Source organism: Argiope bruennichi, chromosome 7 (genome assembly GCF_947563725.1).
Source record: "Argiope bruennichi chromosome 7, qqArgBrue1.1, whole genome shotgun sequence".
NCBI classification, from domain to species: domain Eukaryota; kingdom Metazoa; phylum Arthropoda; class Arachnida; order Araneae; family Araneidae; genus Argiope; species Argiope bruennichi.
Genome location: NC_079157.1, coordinates 54,194,050 through 54,214,294, shown reverse-complemented (window position 1 = coordinate 54,214,294; position 20,245 = coordinate 54,194,050). Strand labels below are relative to the sequence as shown.

Below are 20,245 nucleotides of genomic sequence, written 5' to 3'. Positions count from 1 at the left end.
TGTGTAACTTTCCACTTGATAGAATCATTCGCGTTTCTTCTTTTTCTTTCTTTCTTCTTCTTTTTTTTTTTCTTGCTGTTATCGTGTAACTATAGTCTTTTCTGGTTTTACAGTCAGTTCTATTATTTTTTGTGTAGTTTTTGAATACATTTCGCTCATTTTTCCTTTTATTACGGAAAACCTTGGTTTCGATTTATTATGGAAAAAAAAACGCAAGGAAGAATGTGTTCATATTATGAATAAACTAATAATCTAAAAAGGTAGAAAAATGACGACGTTAGGACTTAAATTTTATTTTTTGTGATTTTCTTTCAAAGTTAGGCTTAGCGATACCAAACCCCCATCTCCTTTCGCGTACGCTCCGTCCCGTGCATGCGTCTAGGATAGAGACCTCCCGGCCTGAAAGAGTTATATATGTTAAACCAAATGCAACAACTACAAAATGTTTTGTTTCAAAATCACAAATCAATATTAGTATATTCTTGGTCTCTTTCTGACTGTGTATTTAAAGACTGTGTTTATGTCTGTCATCTCCATAATATTCGGACAAACTTTATATTCACGATTTTCGAGCCACTGACTTCAACATGCTGTTTAGTATATTATAAAATCATATCCAGGAAGGCGGCGATGATGAAAACGGAGAAAGACAACTTTTCAAAATGCTGAGGAATAGAAATTTCCATCAGTGTAGAACGTCTCAAACAGATATCAACTGAAATATAGAAATCTAATTACATCAAGAGAAACAGCTGTCTCTCTTCAGATTGCTATTGGAGTGTGTTCTATTGTTCCAAAGAAAGCAAAAATTGGATAGCTACTATCCCAGACTATAAACTTCATATTTCGTAAATTAAAAACTTTTAACACCCTAATATCACAATAGCTGATGATTATGGCGATATTGAAACCTTATAGTGCTGCTGTATGTCGAAGATTTACATATGCGTTACATAAACGATATCGGTGGATTTTTTGGAAAAATTTCACTTTCGCGTAAATGAAATATATACAAAGAGAAAATATTGCAATCATGACAAAAGAAGAAGAAAATCGGTCCCGAAATTTTGACAATTCTCCACATATTAGATCCCCCTGGATATAAGTTATTCACGGTTAAAATGGTTTTAGGATTTACGATCCACTATGCCTTAAATTGATTTATTACTCGATTGTAGACAAAACTTACCTCACAGATCTATACTGCATCCCATCCCCGCAGTCTGCTTCTGTATTGTTGAGGATACATCTGCTCCACCCTCCTGCCAGCCAGTGAAAATTTGCACAAATGATATGGCACTCGTCCTTTTGGATCTCCTAAAGAGAGCATTAAAAATGTCAAGTTGGATAAAAATAAAATTAAGATTTGTGCGAAATTAAAAATCCGAATAAGTATATACAATTTCTTTACACTTTGGGTACTATTCTTTCTCTGATTCGGAAAACTTCCGCGCATTTGCAGATGCGTCAATAAATGTTTATTTCGTCAAAAAAAAAAAAAAAAGGAAGGAGGAGAGTGAAATGAAGATGAAAGGAGGAGATTTTACATTTAGCAATATGGTGAACTCAGATTATTTGAGCAATTAAGAAAAGTAATAACCGTCAGGTTTTTTAAAATTTTCATTATTATTATTTTTTGCGTACTCCTTGAAGAAAAACAATCGTCGAAAAATACTAATCTTCGGATTCTGAAATGAAACAATGCAAATACTATGGATTTTGGTGAAGGGTTTTTTGACAAATTAAATAATTACTACTTTTTATTTAAAAAATGTGACGGATATATAAATATGCGCCGTGCCACCAGGTGGCATTACCTTATTCTCTTTCAAAATGTTAATAAGTGAAATCCGAGAGCAAGACACAATAAAATGGAAAATAATTATATATGATTTTATTTGTGATAATTGTAGCCTTTGTTAAGTTATTTAAGTTAGATATATTTGTTAGTTTATTTTGAATGTGACTTGACATTATATACTCTAAGTCTGGAAGCATCTTCGGACGCAATCGCAAGTATCCACTTTTCATTTGGGCAACCTAAATATATCTAATTTTAATCTAAAGGGAAAAAAGTGCCTAACTCATATATTTGATTTCCCAGTACTTGTATGTTAACTATATGCCAGGGATTAAAGATTCAGTAAAAATGCCGGATTGATGATATATATCTACATTTCGTAACATTTGTTCTCTCAAAATGCACGTTTGTGTATGGAGGAAGGGTATAGCATTTTTAGAGAGTATGACAGAAAATTGTGGATAGATCACTCTAGCTTTTATTAACTACTAAATCAAACTTTCTTTTCGATTTATAAAGCTTATTAATTAATTATGAATTAAATTAATTCAGGTGTAGAATTTAATTTCTTAATATATATACCAAATATAAAATATGAAGGTAAATTCAGTTCTGATAATTGAAATTATTAGTATGGTCGGAGAAATAGGTAAATAAACTAAATTTTTAAGAAATCCGAAAGAATATTTTAGATTAATTTAATTTCAGAAATAAGCAATTAATCTGTTTCTTAGATGCAATATTAATTTAATTTAAAACTGTTTTATTTAATGTAAAACAGTATGTTTTGAACAGAAGCTTACTGCATGAAATCAAACTGAAAAGCATTATGCATTTGCCAGTTTTAATTTCCAAGAAATAAAATTAAGGAATTGGAAAAAATATTAGTAATTTTTTACACCATCGAATTCATACTAGTTAAAAACGTTTTAATTTATTTTAGATAAATCAATACTCTTTTGTTTTCTCTCGGCAGTCAAAAATGTTTTTATTTACACAGCTTATCGCTTCTTCTTGAAGATTTGGCACATAATTTTTTATATATATAATTAAGTAAATTTTCTTCTCGTAAATTTCACGCGACGAGAATTATTTATTAATTCTTATTGCTTTTCTAAGAATTAGCATTTAAAATTAAATAAAAAGTATTTTTGAAAATAATGAAAAGATTTAAAAGTACGCTTTTAATTTTTCTCAATGAAAACATTATATTTTATGTAGGTTTTTAAAATTAAAGAATAAAAGCTTCAGGGGATTGATACTGAAAATTTAATTTTATTTTTAATATATTTTTAATTTTTATGCATGCCAAATAATTTAATTTTTATCCATTCTAAATAAATATCTTTTCTGTACTTTTTTCAGCGTCACAGGCTTTTATAATTGTTTTCTTTATACCTCCAAGTATTTGATGAAAAAAGTAATAATCTTTATACTTACAAGAAAATATTTCTTAAGAATACACTCAGTCGAATTGTTTACAGTAATCAAATAAGACAAATAATTTATTTATATTATAACGCTTAGTAAAAGAATGCTTTCAAATTTCCTTCAACTTTTCGTCTTAGAAAAAAAAACATTTCACATGAAACACATGATTAAGTCGGGATATGATCTTCGTTCAGAAAAGATTCCTTTAAATTAATTCAAATATTTCCAACAAATATAAAGAAAATAAGTTGCCAGATATATACAAAAATGTACTTTATTATAAACATGAATATCTTTCTGGTATAAAACGATAAATAAGTGGCCTTGCATATTATTAACTACATACCCTTTGCGAAGAATAGTTACGAGAGAACCAACAAGATTACGATCTTTTGCAATCGATGGAATGTGGTTAATACAGAAGGACCAGAAAACTGAAAATTATAATGACGAATTTTTCCAGAGCGATTTGAAAACAAAACTACAACTGTAGTCACAAAATAATAAACTAGAATTTATATATATATATATATATATATATATATATATATATATATATATATATATATATATATATATATATATATATATATATATATATATATATATAACTTATTGTGTCTTCAAGTTTTGCTGCGACAACCTCCGACAGATTGTCAACCCCTTTAGGGATTTCGTTCCAAATTCAAAAAACATATCTACACTTTAAATGTTAGATATGTATCAAATTTTACATCTTCGTTTAGTAGTTATCATGTTAATTTATATTTGCATAGCTAGACAGAAACACTTCCTCTGAATGGATTTCCACATTTAATGGAAAAATCAAACAATAAGAGTAAAATCCGTATGCCAAATTTCATCAGTCTAGCTCAAATTATTTTCGATTTAGATTATTTTTGAGTTATTCTATTTAGAAAATTATAGACAGAAAAAAAAACATAATTTTAAAAATGATGTGTTTTTTTTGGGGGGGGGGAGTGAATTCAGGGAAGTCTGAAAGATGGAAATTCTAAAAATAATAATATTAGCACTAGTAACGATCTTACAAAAGTCCCCCAAATTTTATGCTAGGGGAGGGTAGATAACACTTGTATAAGGGCATACGAGGGAAATTTTTTGTCTATCATTCGCGTTGGTTTGAAAAACGCAGCTGCTTTCTCTTCATTATGTTACCTACAGACGTGAAGCAATTGATGACCATACAACATTCATTTAAAGAAGATACATTCACCCGTTTGACTGAAAAATGTTCAAAATTCAGAACATCAAATTGTCCCTATGTATTAATAATACTGAATTTCAGTACATCTTGGTGCTCAGCAGTCCCTATCGATCCGCAGAATTAATCAAATTCTTAACAAACCAATTGAAAAAAAAATAAATAAAGGAATCGAGTGTTAATGACACTTCAACATGAGCGTATCTTTCATGTTGTAACATGCAAATGATTGACTTAAACTAGCTCATGAAAATATGATTTATACATTCCGAGTTGAAATTTTAATTCAGAATACATCTTTTCTTAGATTCTGTATAGATTAAATGCACCAAAACGTTCAATATGGACATATACAACAGAAAAGTCAAAGTGATTGCCAATTTTAATTGAGAAAGTTTAATATTTGTGTTTTAACTCTTTCGTCGTCCTATCCTGTCCGTTAAAATTTCTGTTTTTCCTCTGTTTTTCGCCGCATTTGAACAAACAAAAATAAAAGCTCAAGCAAATAAACATTTACAAAGCGGTTTAAAAGTTTTAAAATGTAGAAAAATGCTTGAAGCTCGTTACGGTCGGCCTGCAGAAGTTTCACTTGAACGCGTTAAGACGATGAAGAGGTTAAATTATTAAATGAAGAATTTTTAAAAATTTTCTATAATATTTCCCTTTGGTATCAGGAAAATAAAATATATTTCAACAACAGCAGCTGACTGATAATGGAAAATAATTGAAATCCATTCCTTAAAAAAATAAACGAATAATCTGTGAATGAGGCGGACAGCGTAAAAATGGACGAATAAATTCTCACGCAACGAATGACGAGTTAAGTTATGATGATCTTCACAGAGATAATATTCTTTGAAAGTACTTCATACTCTTATAACTAAGCTTAAGCAAATGAACTGTCAAATACTGATATGTACTTCATTAGTTAAATGGGAATATATTTTGTGACTGAATGTGACATTTACTTCTTCTTTCAACATGAAAAAAAAAGACAGAGTTATCTTGAAACAAAAATGATAATATAAAATGTTTCGCTCATTAATTTCGAAAACAAATCAAATAGAAAAAAAATTACTTTCCTATGTCTCTGTGCGTAAGAAAATAAATAAATAGAAAAAGAGATCGTGTGATCTCTGATCATTAGGCGTGAAGTTTTGCAGAGTCGGGACTTTATTTTTCCTGCAAAATCTCATGCATATGTAATTGATTTACTGGTGCGTTATATCATTTTGTTTGACGGCTTTTAAGTTTCTCCATGAAAGTGATAACATTTGCTGTGTTTGCAGAAATATGAAAAAAATTTATCAGTGTTTTATTCAGAAGTATTTTCATGGCACAGTTTTTTTCTCGCATAACAAGTTAATAGAGGTTATTAGCACTTGCTTCATTCTTCTTTTTTTTTTTAATATTTCCGTCTTTATTTTAACTTGCATTGCCGTTTCTCCAGAAGATAATGTGGGATTTAATTGATTAGCTTACAGCCATCAAGCTGAAAAATACCGAGAAAAAGCATATTCAAATTTTGATGGTCTTGAAATAAATTAATGAATATTTATTATTCGTAGTCAACTGTTGAAGCTTCAAAATGTTTTGTAAATGCCAAATTTTGATATTTGTTTCTGAAGCATTTAATGTTTATTTAATATGGTTTTAATCTTCTGGATGTTTTATATAACGGTTGCCGTGTATATTGTTATTAGAGCTTTTAATGACTTTCAAGCGTATTCTCGAAATGAAATCAATCATAATTAATAAAAACAGGATCGAAAAGTGTACAGTGATTAAACATTGTTAAAATTCTTTGGTCTTATTTCCTTGCGCAATTAGTATCACAGTAAGGAAGAGATAATTACTGATATTCATAATGGATGCCAGGTTAATGACCTTTGGCTTTCACAATAAAAATTGACGACAAAAAAAATGAAGGTTCTAGAAAATATAAGAACTTTGGTGATATCTCTATCAGGAATAAAAATTCACGATTCTTTTAGAAAATTCTATATACCTTGTATTGAAGATTATATGAGAGAAGTCATTACCTATGTTTTCTTTTACAGTTGGTTAGAGTTAACTGGACTTCTCACCGTGCACCTCTTATTTCCTCTGAGGTGGGCACACCGTACCCACCCCAGATATGAGAAGTTTCTGGTATGGTGGTTGGTTCTCGCCCCCTGGGTGGGTACAGAAACGGTACGGGTCGATTATCACTTACTGATGACAGAACGTACCTCCCACAGGAGGAGTTGTACCGTGACTTGTGATGCCCCTTAGGACTCCTGTTCCTGCCAAATCTGTCTCGGTGGTCCAATAATTCAGATTTTTCTGTGCACAGTACGGGTTGGCGTAATCAACTTGTGATTCTCACCCTTTTAAGGTATATTAATTTATTGATTATATTTTAGGGTACACAACATGCGATAGTTTGTTAATAAACATTGAAATAAAATCACGGTGACATCGTCTCACACTCCACTCATATCTTTCTGCTTAAGACAGAATGCAACTTCTTTCCATATATTATGCTATCCGTAAATTATAAGCCGTCTAAAGATAAGCGCTAATCGATTCAGCAATCTAATCTGTCGCCGCTTTCACTTCAGCTAGGAATTTCTATCACTCCGTGAGTCAAACTGACTCCTTTTCTGAATTAAACTAAGTTTGGAAGCTTACGAATTAGAAACGCTAAGCGCGTATGTGTTAACAAATTAATTGAAAATTTGTGTTAACAAATTATTTGAAATAGTAAAGATATAAAACAGAAATATCATCGTTGACAAGTGATTTATTTCTGTTTCTTTCAGTTTCTGTGGTAGAAGACTCATTGAAATGAGTTTAATTTACAGATTAATTAATTAGAGATAATTCAACAACATTATAAAATTTCTACTGAAAATGTAATCAAAAGCCACTGATTATCAGTGAGTTTGAAAATGATTTTTTTTTCTCTTTTATAAGCACACTGACGACTATATTTCACTGATTAAATGTTTGTAACAGTGATTCTGGTGGCTGTAGAAAGAAGTAAACGAGTGAGATATGCACTGAATATTTTAATTCTGAAAAAAAAAAAAACATACTTGTGTAAAAGAAAATTTATTAGTTCTCACAGTAAAAGGATTTAGGAAATAAAATTAGTAAAACTAGAAATCAGTAAACCCAGATTTCATTCTGTTGCTTTAAACTGCAATTTATTGGAACAGTTTAATTTCAGTCTCGGATGGGTTCTATAAAAAGACAAGTATAGAAAACAGAATGAATTTAACACAAAATATATGTACTGTTACGGTTAAATTTTGATATAATTACTGTGAAGATATTCAAGCATTTATAATATCGGTGGACCTGGTTTCCTATACTTCGAAAAATGTTGCCGTCAATGATCTAAGATGGGCCTTAATATTCCTTTAAAAGGTCTCAGTAGTCAGAAAATTAGCCAATTTTTCTTTTAAAGAAAGAATATGGTACAGAAATGTCTAAACATTCACCCGCTAAAATCTCATTTTGGTAAGCTAGTTAGCAATACCTTAGACTAGTATTCCATCCTTTTCTATTTATTAAGAACAATTTGAGTAAATTAGTTGAACAAGATCTTTTGTTACGGCCCTCTTAAGCCCTTGTCCTTTTTCAATGGGTCTGCTGCTTAGAGCTGAGTATTTTTCATCTCTTTCCTAAACTGAATAACTGTCAATAGCAAAATAATAATTCTAAACTGATGAAGATCTTTAAAGGAGCATTAAGGTTTATCTTGCACTTTTCGAAATGAATATTAAAAAAAAAATATGATCCACCGTATAGCAGATGCCTGAATCTTTAGGAGATGCGGGGAAGAAATCTAGTCGCATATAGCTTTTTGATAGTAAATCCATTCTATTCTCTGCAATTGTCTTACTTTTATATTCATTAGATCTTGGATAAAATGAAACACCAGCTCTGGTATATTTGTTTATTGGTTTTAATTGATTTAACGAGGATTAATTTCGTGCTGAAAAAGATATTTCATCACACAGTGGAAATTTTTCTTGTAAATTAACTCCCGTTGATATTATAATTTATGTTCGATACTTTTAATATTAATTGATACGAAAGCAATGCTTTATTTTGTTTCAGAAGTGCCCGAAGTGAACAAAAGGAAGTAAGGTACACCTAAATATATGGAGAGCTCTCCTGAGACGCTTCAAAGTTTGTCTTAACGTCGTTCACTCCATTCAAAGAGTATTTTTAGTGATACAGATGTCCATTTGTGTATCCCCTAGAAAGCAATTTATCACAAAAGGAAAGCAATCTGAAGTACGGAAGCCTAGAAGGATCTTGACTTGCATCAATCAAAAGGAAAAGACCGTTGCAATCTGTGAAGTGGAATTTTGTGTCAATATTATCGACTTAGAAAATGATTCACAACGCTTCTATTAATATGAAAACTATGATAGATAGATTTATCTGTAACAATTCGGAAAATGAATAGATAAAATAATTCCCAAAGCGCTGACAGTGCTAACAATGTGAAAAAAAACATTTTCTGTGGGATTTCCAGTTATTTCCCTTGATATTTTCATTCAGGTTTTCTTTAAATATGCATAATACTGCATTAAAATGAGTGTGTACTGAAAAAGTACCCTGAGAAAACTTTTTTATCCTTAAAACCTTCCCGCATATTCTATAATAAAGATGGCATATAATAGTTACGAAATATTTTTTGGCGTGAATTTATAGATTTTAGCCATCCTTGGCGCGTTTTTTGGTAATTAATCCCTGGCATGCGTTAATAATATCCAAAAATCGAATTTGTGTTTCAGACACGTTTTTCTCAACCAAATGAAACAAAATTTGATACAAAACTGCACTTATAGTCACAAATTCCCATACGAAATTCCATATATTAAAGATATTCTGTTTTTGAATTATCGCTTTAATTTATTTCTAAAAGTACAATCAGCCTATAGTTGAATTTGTCTAAAAATGTGATAGGTGTCTACAATATAGATGTTAAATCCATGTACTGAATTTTATCTATCTAGCTCTCTTCGTTTCGTAATTAGTCTGTTAACTTATATTCGAACAGCCGGACAGACCGACTGTTTCTAAAAGGATTTTGCTAAAAAATCTACAAATTTGATTTTAACTCAGCATACCAAATTTCATATATTTATATCAAGGCGTTTTCGAGTTATCTTTATGGCAGACATACAGACGGACAATTTCCAAAAATGTGATTTCAGGGATGTCTAAAACGAAGAGAAACGTCAAAATCTCGAGTTCGAATTATTTGCCAATTACTATTCTTTCGCATACAAAAAAGTAAATACTCTCCCTTGTAAGGTAACACTGAATAGAAATGTAAAATAAAATAATTAATAAATTACTGTTTGAATGAACTTTTGGTGAAAACTATTTTCGCAGTAATCGCTCACCAAGGAATAAAATGTTTTAAAAAATCCCTGAAAACACCATGCAAATTATCTCAAAATTCACTGAAAGTCATGAAATTCGATGCAAAATAATCGTATTGCCAAAGTCGAGATGGCAGATAGTTCAAAAATGGTGATTCATGTAACACAATTTGCATCTCAATTAATAAAAACTGCCTTTGCTTACTTTCTGGGTTCCAAAAGCAAACAATACTTTTCAAAATGAGATTAGTTCATTTGAAATAACCTTAAATATAAACTTCAAATTTCATTGAAATTTACTACTAATTTTTCTGTTTCTCAAAACATATTATATTTATAAAAACTTTTAAATATAAATTCAAATTTCATTGAAATTTACTACTAATTTTTCTGTTTCTCAAAACATATTATATTCATAAAAACTTTTAAATATAAATTCAAATTTCATTGAAATTTACTACTATTTTTTCTGTTTCTCAAAACATATTATATTTATAAAAACTTTTAAATATAAATTCAAATTTCATTGAAATTTACTACTAATTTTTCTGTTTCTCAAAACATATTATATTTATAAAAACTTTTAAATATAAATTCAAATTTCATTGAAATTTACTACTAATTTTTCTGTTTCTCAAAACATATTATATTTATAAAAAATTTTCGGATCATGTCGAATTTTGTAATTGATGATGCATCTATAAAGATAGAGGTTTATTCAAAATTCCAATTTTTTAGAAGTTTTTTCCGAACGTAGTTGGTCAACTTAATCACTTCCTTTTTATTTAAAGTTCAAATTTTACAGGAACTGATGGAAAATTTGACAGTTACATAGTACATTGAACAGAACAGCTTAAAGTGTCTATAAATAGTGAGTTATTTGACTATCATAATTTGAAATTTAAAAATAGTTTGTTGTAGAAACTATTAATTCCTTAAAATGCCATTTCTTTCTAGTATATTAAAATATTTTTAAGATTGAAATTGGGTTAAGAAAAGCGATTCATTTAACTTATAAAATAAAATTAACTAATTAATAAAATATTTTTTAATTCATTTATTCATTTGGGTAATAATTAAGTAACAAATCAAGATATGCCATTTTTTATGAAACTGAAGCATCTAAATTTCTGTCTTAAAAAATTGTCAAAACTTACACCAATCTACACAGCGTAGTAAAAAAATTGATGAATTTGGTGGGAAGCATATTTCCCATGGCACTAGAGAAGATTAAGAGACCAAGTTATATGATGATGATGATGTCGTGTCCGCGTTACCACGGAAAGGGGGTGCAGTAGCTTCTGAGGGTAAAGACCCCTGAGCAATCAAGGGCGGAAGTCTAACTTCTAGCTTATGAAACTCACACACATTCGCTTGCACAACCCCTTTTTACAGGGGGGCACATTCGCACACTTCACAGATAGAACACAGATGAAGAACAACCATGCCCGAACCGGGATTCGAACCCAGGACGCCCAGATCACGAGGAAGACGCGCTATCCTTATACCAGGACGCCGGCGACCAAGTTATATAAAATATTTAATTGAAAATTTTAACGAGCATTAAACCAGGCGAACCATCTAGTCGCCAAAAGCGATTAAATATTAATAAAAAATATTTAAAAAATGAAGTTCAAACTAATCAAAGAATCAAATAACAACTGTAGTTCGAATTTAAAATAATTAATGAAAAATTATTTGAATTTCGCTATAAAAAATAAAAGAATATTCTATATATAAAACGGACAGCGTAAAAATATCCTATCTTTCTCACGCGGCGCATGGCAGAGTCAGATTATGATCTCTCTTGAGATAAAATTCTTTTAAACAACTTCTTATTCTTCCTGCTAAATTTAAGCAAATTAGGTGTCAGATTCTGATGTGTACCTCATTAGTTAAACGAGAATATCTTTCATGAACGGATGCGACAGTTGTTGTTTTCTACACCATAAAAGAATGAGAACCACTCGAAAAAAAAAGATTTGACGATTTGAAACGTTTCGCTCATTAATTCCGAAAATAAATGAGAGAAAAAAGTTCTCCTGTGACTTTGCGCATAGAAAAGCATATGAATAATCAGAAAAAGAGATCGTGCGATCTCTGATCATTAGGCGTGAAATTTTGCAGCGTCGTGTCTTATCTCTCTCGCAAAATCTCATGCATATGTAATTGGTTTACTGATGCGTTATTTCATTTTGTTTGACGCCGTTTTGATCCTTCTTGAATGCGATAGTAATCAATGCCGTTTCTTTTATAGCAAGTAGAAAGCATAAATGAATATTTTCCTTGAAATTCTTTCTTTGTTTCTCTAAACTTCTTTTTCCTCTATGGTACGGATTTTAATGTTGTTATGCATTTTGTTGATTTTTTAAAAATTCTCATCAAATAAATTCTCAGCATATCGTCAAAAGTAAATCTTCGTAATTTCAATGTCAAATTTAATAGTTTTTTGTCTACTCTTTTTATAGTATATGAGTTTTCCTAATCAAGTTGTGTCCAAAAACATCATGGAACATTTAAAAACTTAAGTGTTTGAATTATCTATTTCAACCCTGCATTATTTTTATTTTTTTAAAGTATTTATATTTTCTGATTTCTAATGTATAGATAATTATTAGAATATTCTTTTCTTCGCTTTCAACATTGAAAAAAAATTAATTAATTAATGAAACAATAAAAATCGTGTGAATTTCATTCTAACAGTAGAATCTAAAAGTAGACCAATGGAAAAATAATAATTAATTAATGAAACAATAAATACCTATGAATTTCATTGTAACAGTAGAATCTATTGTTGAAAATATTGCAAAAATATTTTTAAAAAATCATCATCATTTCGAAAAATTGAGAGACAATCAAATTAGTATCATTGAAAAGATAGTTTTTAAATTTTAAAATGGAGCAAAATTAGTTTTGTACAATTAGTTTTCCAGGATTTCCATTAAAAATTCCAAATTCTGGTTTAGTTTTTAATTAATTAAAATTCTAACTAGAATTTTTATGAAAAAAAAATTGCTCCAAAATGCACATTTTTTGCTCTTATTTTATTAAACATATCTGTGCCAAATTTAGTAACTCAGTAAATAAAGTAGCTAAACTTGGTAAAGCGCCAAAACAAATTTTAAAATAATGCAAACATTAGTTTTTTAAAAATAATATTTTCTGGGGTTATCGCGAAAAACTCCCATATTCTGCCTTAGGTTTTAATTAATTAGAATTGTAATTATAAATCTTTTAAAATTGTTCAGAAATGCTTATTTTTGCTCTTATTAAATATATCTCAGCCAAATTTGGTAACTTAAAAAATGAATAGCTAACCTTCGTAAAAGGCCAACATACTCACACACACAAACACCTTTATTATTAGTACAAATGCATAGTACTAACGGATTTTCCACATTTCGGATGATATATGTATTACGAGTTAGGACCTGTTCATATCTGACAATATACAAATAGCGAGAAAAATGGATTGCTTACTGTGTTGTTAATTGTTTCTGGGCAAGGTCGTCCAAGGGCATTTGCAGGCACAAGAATTTCTCTTCGTCTCTCCCTGAACCCTCGGCCACAAGGAACGTTACATTCGCTCCACTCTGACCATTCGGACATTTGGCAATCCAATGGGCAGTCCACGAAGCACATGTCTCTTTGCAAACCTGTGAAGGCAAGAAATATACATAATATTTTTCTGAAAAATACACATGAGGCAGACTAATTTCGAAAGTAACCAGATATAGCAGATGTATCCATCGATGTACGTTTGATTCTTTCTGCTTACACTAATATTAGAGGATATTTGTAATAAATACGATTGCACACGTACAAGAACAAAGATTTCACTGAGTTGAAACCTTACAGATAAACTTATATGATTGTCAAAGAAAGTGGAAAGTGTAACCTTAAACAAAACTAGTTACCGTTGGGCACCAAAAACTATTCCTGCTAGGGAAAAACAAAACTCTTAAGGAAAGAAGCTTAAATAATTTAAATCTTTTTAATGAAACATTTAAAGGACATAACACACGAAAGACAATAATAGGACAAAAATTAATACAAGCATTTAAGGAAAAGTACAATTCTCGGAGGTAAACATCATGCTTAATCTATGATTCCAGAGCACAGACTGAAGTTTTATCGAGCGGTCGCTAAGTGGCAACCTGGAAAAGTTGTCCTGTTACAGAAGTTAATAATTTATCCTTATTTAGTTCATATTAAGATAAGTTCAATTTCTTTTTCCTTATATTAAAATTATAAGGCATATGCAAGAAATGCGATATGCATTTTTGGATGTTTTAGCTAATGCCAGTCAAGCCTCTTCTTTTGCTTAGCTGATGCAGGACTTTCTCCAACTTACTCTGGCCATTATGCTTTCTTGCAGCATTTCTGCCCGTTTCATGATTTACAGACTTCGGGAGTTTCTTTTACATTTTGGAGGCAATTTTACCAAACTATTTCTTGGATTTTGATCCAGTTCTTTTATCCAGCACAATCCAGTTCTTTTAACTTTCTTTAAATGTCTTTGGTAGCCTTGATCTTTACTTGTTTACAATATAATATTTTTTCTTTAACCTGCGAATAATATTAAAAACAATAGACGTACTGAACTGAAAGATTCGTTATATCTTTGTTTTTCGCTATAGTTCTATACACAACTTTTTTTGCTGACACTTTATGCATAAAATTATAATCTAAAAATACTGGTAGCAAATAAAGTTTATTGATGCGTTACATATTTCCTAAATTTTTTATTTTAAAAGTGCCTCAATACTAGTTTGACAAGTGCTTGCATTTAAATTATAATTAAAAGAATGGATCAAATTGTAATTCTGATATAGTAAAAAAAATGTTCTTTATATTAAAGCATTTCATGGTTAATTTTCTTTTAGTTTTAATATTATTAATATTTTTATAAATAACTTTACACGTTATGCATGCCTAGTATCCCAATACTTTTATATGTTGACTGTATATCTTAATTATTGATTCGGTACTTATTTATTCTCTCGATATATGAAACGTTTATTTTGAAAGTGGGGCAAATCCATTTTTGAAAAATATGGAGATAATAGCAGTTATAGATAAAAATTGTTGTGATTTTATTAGCAAAAAATTTATAGTAAAAAAATATTTAGATTCTAGTATTTTGGAGATGGAAGTTTTAGCTCTTAACAGTATTGAAAATATGTTTATTTTGAAAGTGGTGCAAGTCCATCTTAGATTGAAATTATATTTGACCGAATATATAAAGGCAAAATTTAGCTCCGGTTGAAGGAAATATGGCCGTTTGACATCATGTCTGAAATCTAGGGTGTTACCTATGTTTGATATTGAAAATCAGTCGTTGTACAGTATTTTATATATAAAGAAAAGTATATCTTAATTTTGGGTGTCGATAATAATGTTTACTTCCATCACCGATTATTCAGTCCAGTGACAACTAAATAAATATCATTGATCACAAATTTTTATTATCAGGACATCCATTTCTACCGACGATCGTGATTTTGGAGTGGAACTATCCAGTAACTATTCAATCCAGAAACCAGTTCCTTGTATATTCCCCTGGATTACTATAAAGTAATACAAAATTGTCGAAAACATAATAAATTTTTAGTACATGAAATTAAACATAGAAATTTATTTTCAACCCAACCTCTGGAAAAAGCGGTTTTAAAAAGAAAAAATACCGTTGGAGAAACCATGAATTGATTAACTATATGCTGGATCAGAATTATAAGGGATGCACCATACAAAATGTTCAACAAAACATCGATAGAACGAGACTTTGAATTTAAAGTTATCGATTTGTCAACACAACGAGAAAGGTAAATAATTCCAAGTAATTTCAGAAATATAAAATTATCTTTTATCTAGGAAAAAAAAGGAGATTTATTACATTTGAAAAATACAAGGATATGATGGATTTATTACCATATATACCTCCCGTTCATCATGAATTTTTTAAAATGTTAAATCTTGAATAAAATTCAAATTGATTATACCTACGTATAAACTGAAATATATAATTTCATTGAAATTCTTAATAAAACTGAATGGTTTGTTGTTATGTTATATTTTCTACTAGAATATTCTTTGTTTTGCTTCCCTTTTTATCAAATGAATAAATATTTATAAAAATTTGAATAGTATTTTGTAAAGGCTGATGCAACTGAAATATTATTTCCCAATTAAATGAATGATTGCAATAATTCTTTAATTTTGAAAGTGAGGCAAGTTCATTTAGTTATAATGGATAATGGTATAGTTATAAAGGTATATTTAGTTATAATTTTTTAGTCAGCACTGTAAACACTATTGAATTATAAACCTACATTATCTGGTACCACAAAATACAATATATATATATATTAATATTTACCAATTATCTTAAATTTGTTGAAACGCAAACCTTTCAATATCTGGCAATAACAAAAAATGGACTTGCCCCATTTTCAAAATAAACGACTCAATTTAGTTATAGTGGAACTCTTATTTCTTTAGTCAGTACTGTAAACACTATTGGATTATAAACTTACATTACCTGGTTCCACAAAATACAAAATATATATACCAATATTTTTAAATTTATCGAAACGCAAACCTTTAAATATCTCGCAATAACAAAAAAAAATGGATTTGCACCATTTTCAAAATAAACGGCCCATATCTTTAAAAATGCAAAAACCAAATAGAGGATTGGCAACTTGGCTTTAGTGATTTTGGCGCAACCTGAAAATCGCCAAATAAATCCGGAGAATAAATCGGTGATATAAATGAATTAATATCACCGATACATTTCTTGCTTAAAAATGAAAAAGCAAAAACAATTCATGCTTTTCAAAAAATTTCAGGGGTTGCTGCAGTTCTACAGAACTAACAGCAAAAACAGAGGTTGATATGACTAGTAATTATAGATATAGACATTAATTTATAAAGCCCAAAAGATGCATTGCATCTGATAAATTAAAAAATTGTTTAGATTATTTTAAACAACAATAAATAAGCAGATACTAAATGTAAGCAATAATTAATTTTGAGGTAAGAAATAGTTTCTACTAAAAGAATTATGTTCAAAACATCAATTAATATGAAAGATATATTCAACCGCGAATGATCAATTAGTTCTTCAGTCACACACAACACTGATGAGACGGCAATGCGATTGCCCTATCTTCGTTAAAGGTAAATATAAGTAAAAAAATCGAGACATAATGCTATGAAATTTAATTATCCAAGGATTTTTATTAAAATTTAATCACATGGAGCATTACAATAAGAAAAATTATTTAAACTGATTTTTAAAACTATGCAAATGTTTTCCAGCATTTCACTAATTGCATTCGTTTTAGAAGAAAGTCATAAAAAAAATAATAAAAATAAAAAAATAAAAAATAAGACGCTTCCGCACAAATTTTTTAGAAAAAAGTTTTGACTCCTAAAATTTGTTTTGCACGATTTGGAATTAATGCAAAGATAATAATTAATAAAAATAAGACCTTCACAAAAGCTTAAGAGAAAATATCAACTACTTTAACAAGCATCGCTAAAACGGTTTTATATTCAGTCCTTTACTTTATCAATATCTAATGCAATTAAATTTTCATATAAACACTTAAGATTCTTTCCGAAAGTTAAGATTTTTAAAGAACTTCAAAAGCAGCGGGAGTATTTTATATTCTTAGAAAACAGCGCTGGAATAACTCAACTCTTATTTTTTTTCCGCCTCAAGGACTGTCTGGACGATGATATACACCAGACGCAAGAGGAAATATTTTTGAAAGGAAGTCACATCACGCAGGTTAAATGGATCTTGAGGCATTAATCTTAGTCGCTTTTTCTTTTTCTAGCAATATTTATTTCCTATTTCTAAAAGCAATATGGTCGGCAAAATTCCTGGTTTGTGTAAAAACATTTTGATATTAGGATATTGTAAATATCGTGGCATAAAAAACAGTTATTTCCTCGAATTTTTATATATGCTGGAAAAACATCTTACATTTAATAGATTCTTTACGGTTAGGAATAATCAAGGTTCAGAAAAGAATTTTTTTTCTTTGAAGTTTCCCAAACAGTTTCGAACGAAACTCGAGCGCATAATCGAAATTTGTTTATTGTATATAAGTCTAAATAAAAAACGTTTGTTATGAAAAAATAGAATATAGATATATTCATTTCTATTTTATAAAAGGATCTGAAACTATTTTAATAATCGAAATTTATTTATTGCATATAAGTCTAAATAAAAAAAACATTTGTTATGCATAAAAAGAAAGAATGTAAATATTTTCGTTTCGATTTTATAAAAAGGTCTGAAAATATTTTTCACTCATAGCAAATGAAAAATATCAAAGTTACTTTATTGTAAAAAATATCAAATTTCAAATCGAATGCTTTGAAATTTGTCATAATTTTCTTTCAACTGAAAACATTTATTTTTAATCTCTGCAAATAAATATAAATTTAAAAACAATGAGAATAGTTATGTATAAAATGATACATTAAATCAATGTTTATACATCTTTCGGAGGAATGAGGTAAAATGATGAATAAATGATAAGATGTACAATGCAAATTTTAACAGACATCTTTGATTGTTAGAAATTTAATATAACTAATTCAAACTCATTTAAAGGAAAAAAAATTGAATTTTTAAAACTTATCAATGTTTTTAATTACTACGCATATTGTTTAGTTTATCTTGTATAGTAAAATACCGTTTATATGTGTTTCAAAGGACTAACGTAAAAAGACGTATAGTTGAGATTTCATACCCAGTTTTGATTATTACAAATTTAATTTAACTAATACAAACTCATTTAAAAGTAATAATTCTAAAGTTTTAAAAATCGCACACTAGTATATTATCGCATTCTATTGGGCACACTAATTAAATTTTAATTTTCATGATAAAGGTATTTAAAGTATACTTTTCTTGCCTATCTTGAATATTAATTTAAATTTCCTTTTTTTTCCCTTCATTTATATGCTTGCATAAAAGCATTTAATTAAAAAAAAATCTTTAAATGTTGCATGGTGGCAGGCCGATATTAAATACAGCATTATGAATCGAATTAAATTCGTTGAATTATTTTTGTACTTTTGCTTGAGCAAACAAAATAAATAAGGATTTTTTTCAATGGAATATACTGCGCCTTTATAGGAAAATGGAATAATTTCTTTATATTTTTAATCGTTGATAAATTAGCTCTAAATCATTTTTTTCTATTAATTCCTCAACTGAGAATAATTGCAAATTCATAAAAAAAAACCCTCCGTCTTTATAGAAACGAAAAAATAACAATTGAGGGAAATAATCTGCACATTTTTAGAAAGATGGTAAATGACGTGCAATCAAAAATTTGCGTCGTATGAACGGTGTACTTTATCATTATAATAGACTATTTTGAAACAGTGTATTGAAAAGAGAACTGCATAAACATGGCTTTACTGTATTTATTGGAGAGGTTAGGAGAATCAAGATGCAGTGATAAAAATCAATAAGACTATGGAAGATTTTCGAGTAAGTAGTCTAGGCAACTACCTAGGGCCTTTTTGCTGAGAAGAGTCAGCAAACAAGTCGATTAAAACACTATTTCCCTGGTTGGTAGATAAATAAGTTGATAAAAAATACACATTCCGAGAATTATATTAGGATAATATAAACGCTCTATCAAATATAATCAGTTGGATTCCTACATGTCCCATTAGCATCATTTAGTTATTATCGAACTATTAATAAACAGTGAACCGCTGCTTTAATAATATGCGTGGAAATGCTACTTTGGGAAATCTTTAATATTAACAAATAAATAAAAATAAATGCATTGTCACAAAGTTAATAAAAAAAAAGATCTACTTGAAATAAACATAGAACATGTGAAAAATGTGTTTAAATATAGAAATAAATACACATTTTTAAAAGAGGGACCGCATAATATGTGTTTAACCTAGATCTGCAATATAATCCAACTCCTCTATTGATTATAGATCTGCAATATTGTCACGTAGAACTATAGTATAGAACTCAATGACACACACAAGAGGTAGAACTAAACCAATTTATTAACTGAACTCTGAACACAGTAACTGACAAATCTTCTGCTTTTATACAAGCAGAGAAAGTTCCAGAATACTCTTCTGGAGACAGTAAGAAAAGTCCAGAACACTTGTCTGGTAAACTAAAGAAATATCCAGTATCTTCTGGAACATGAAATGAAGGAAAACATAAAATCAAGGAATTAAGTATTTACATATACTATTAATCGCATTGTCTCTAGAGGGATTCGAACCCAGGTCTCTTGATGATGAGACCAGTGCTATGACCATTCGGTCATGGATATTCGACTGTCTTTCTTCAATGCGGCAATATAATCCAACTCCTCTATTGATTATAGATGGAGA

At 29.2% G+C, this 20,245-nt stretch overlaps 1 protein-coding gene across 1 annotated transcript in view; it reads right to left on the bottom strand.

Moving 5' to 3' along the window:
* Positions 1-20,245, bottom strand: part of LOC129975377 (thrombospondin type-1 domain-containing protein 7A-like) — a 610,131-nt gene that overhangs the window by 55,835 nt on the left and 534,051 nt on the right. Inside the window, exons 20-21 of the mRNA XM_056088439.1 lie at positions 13,325-13,500; positions 1,190-1,317 (exon numbers count right to left, since the gene is read on the bottom strand). Coding sequence (XP_055944414.1) covers positions 1,190-1,317; positions 13,325-13,500 — 304 coding nt within the window. The remainder of the gene's footprint in view (positions 1-1,189; positions 1,318-13,324; positions 13,501-20,245) is intronic.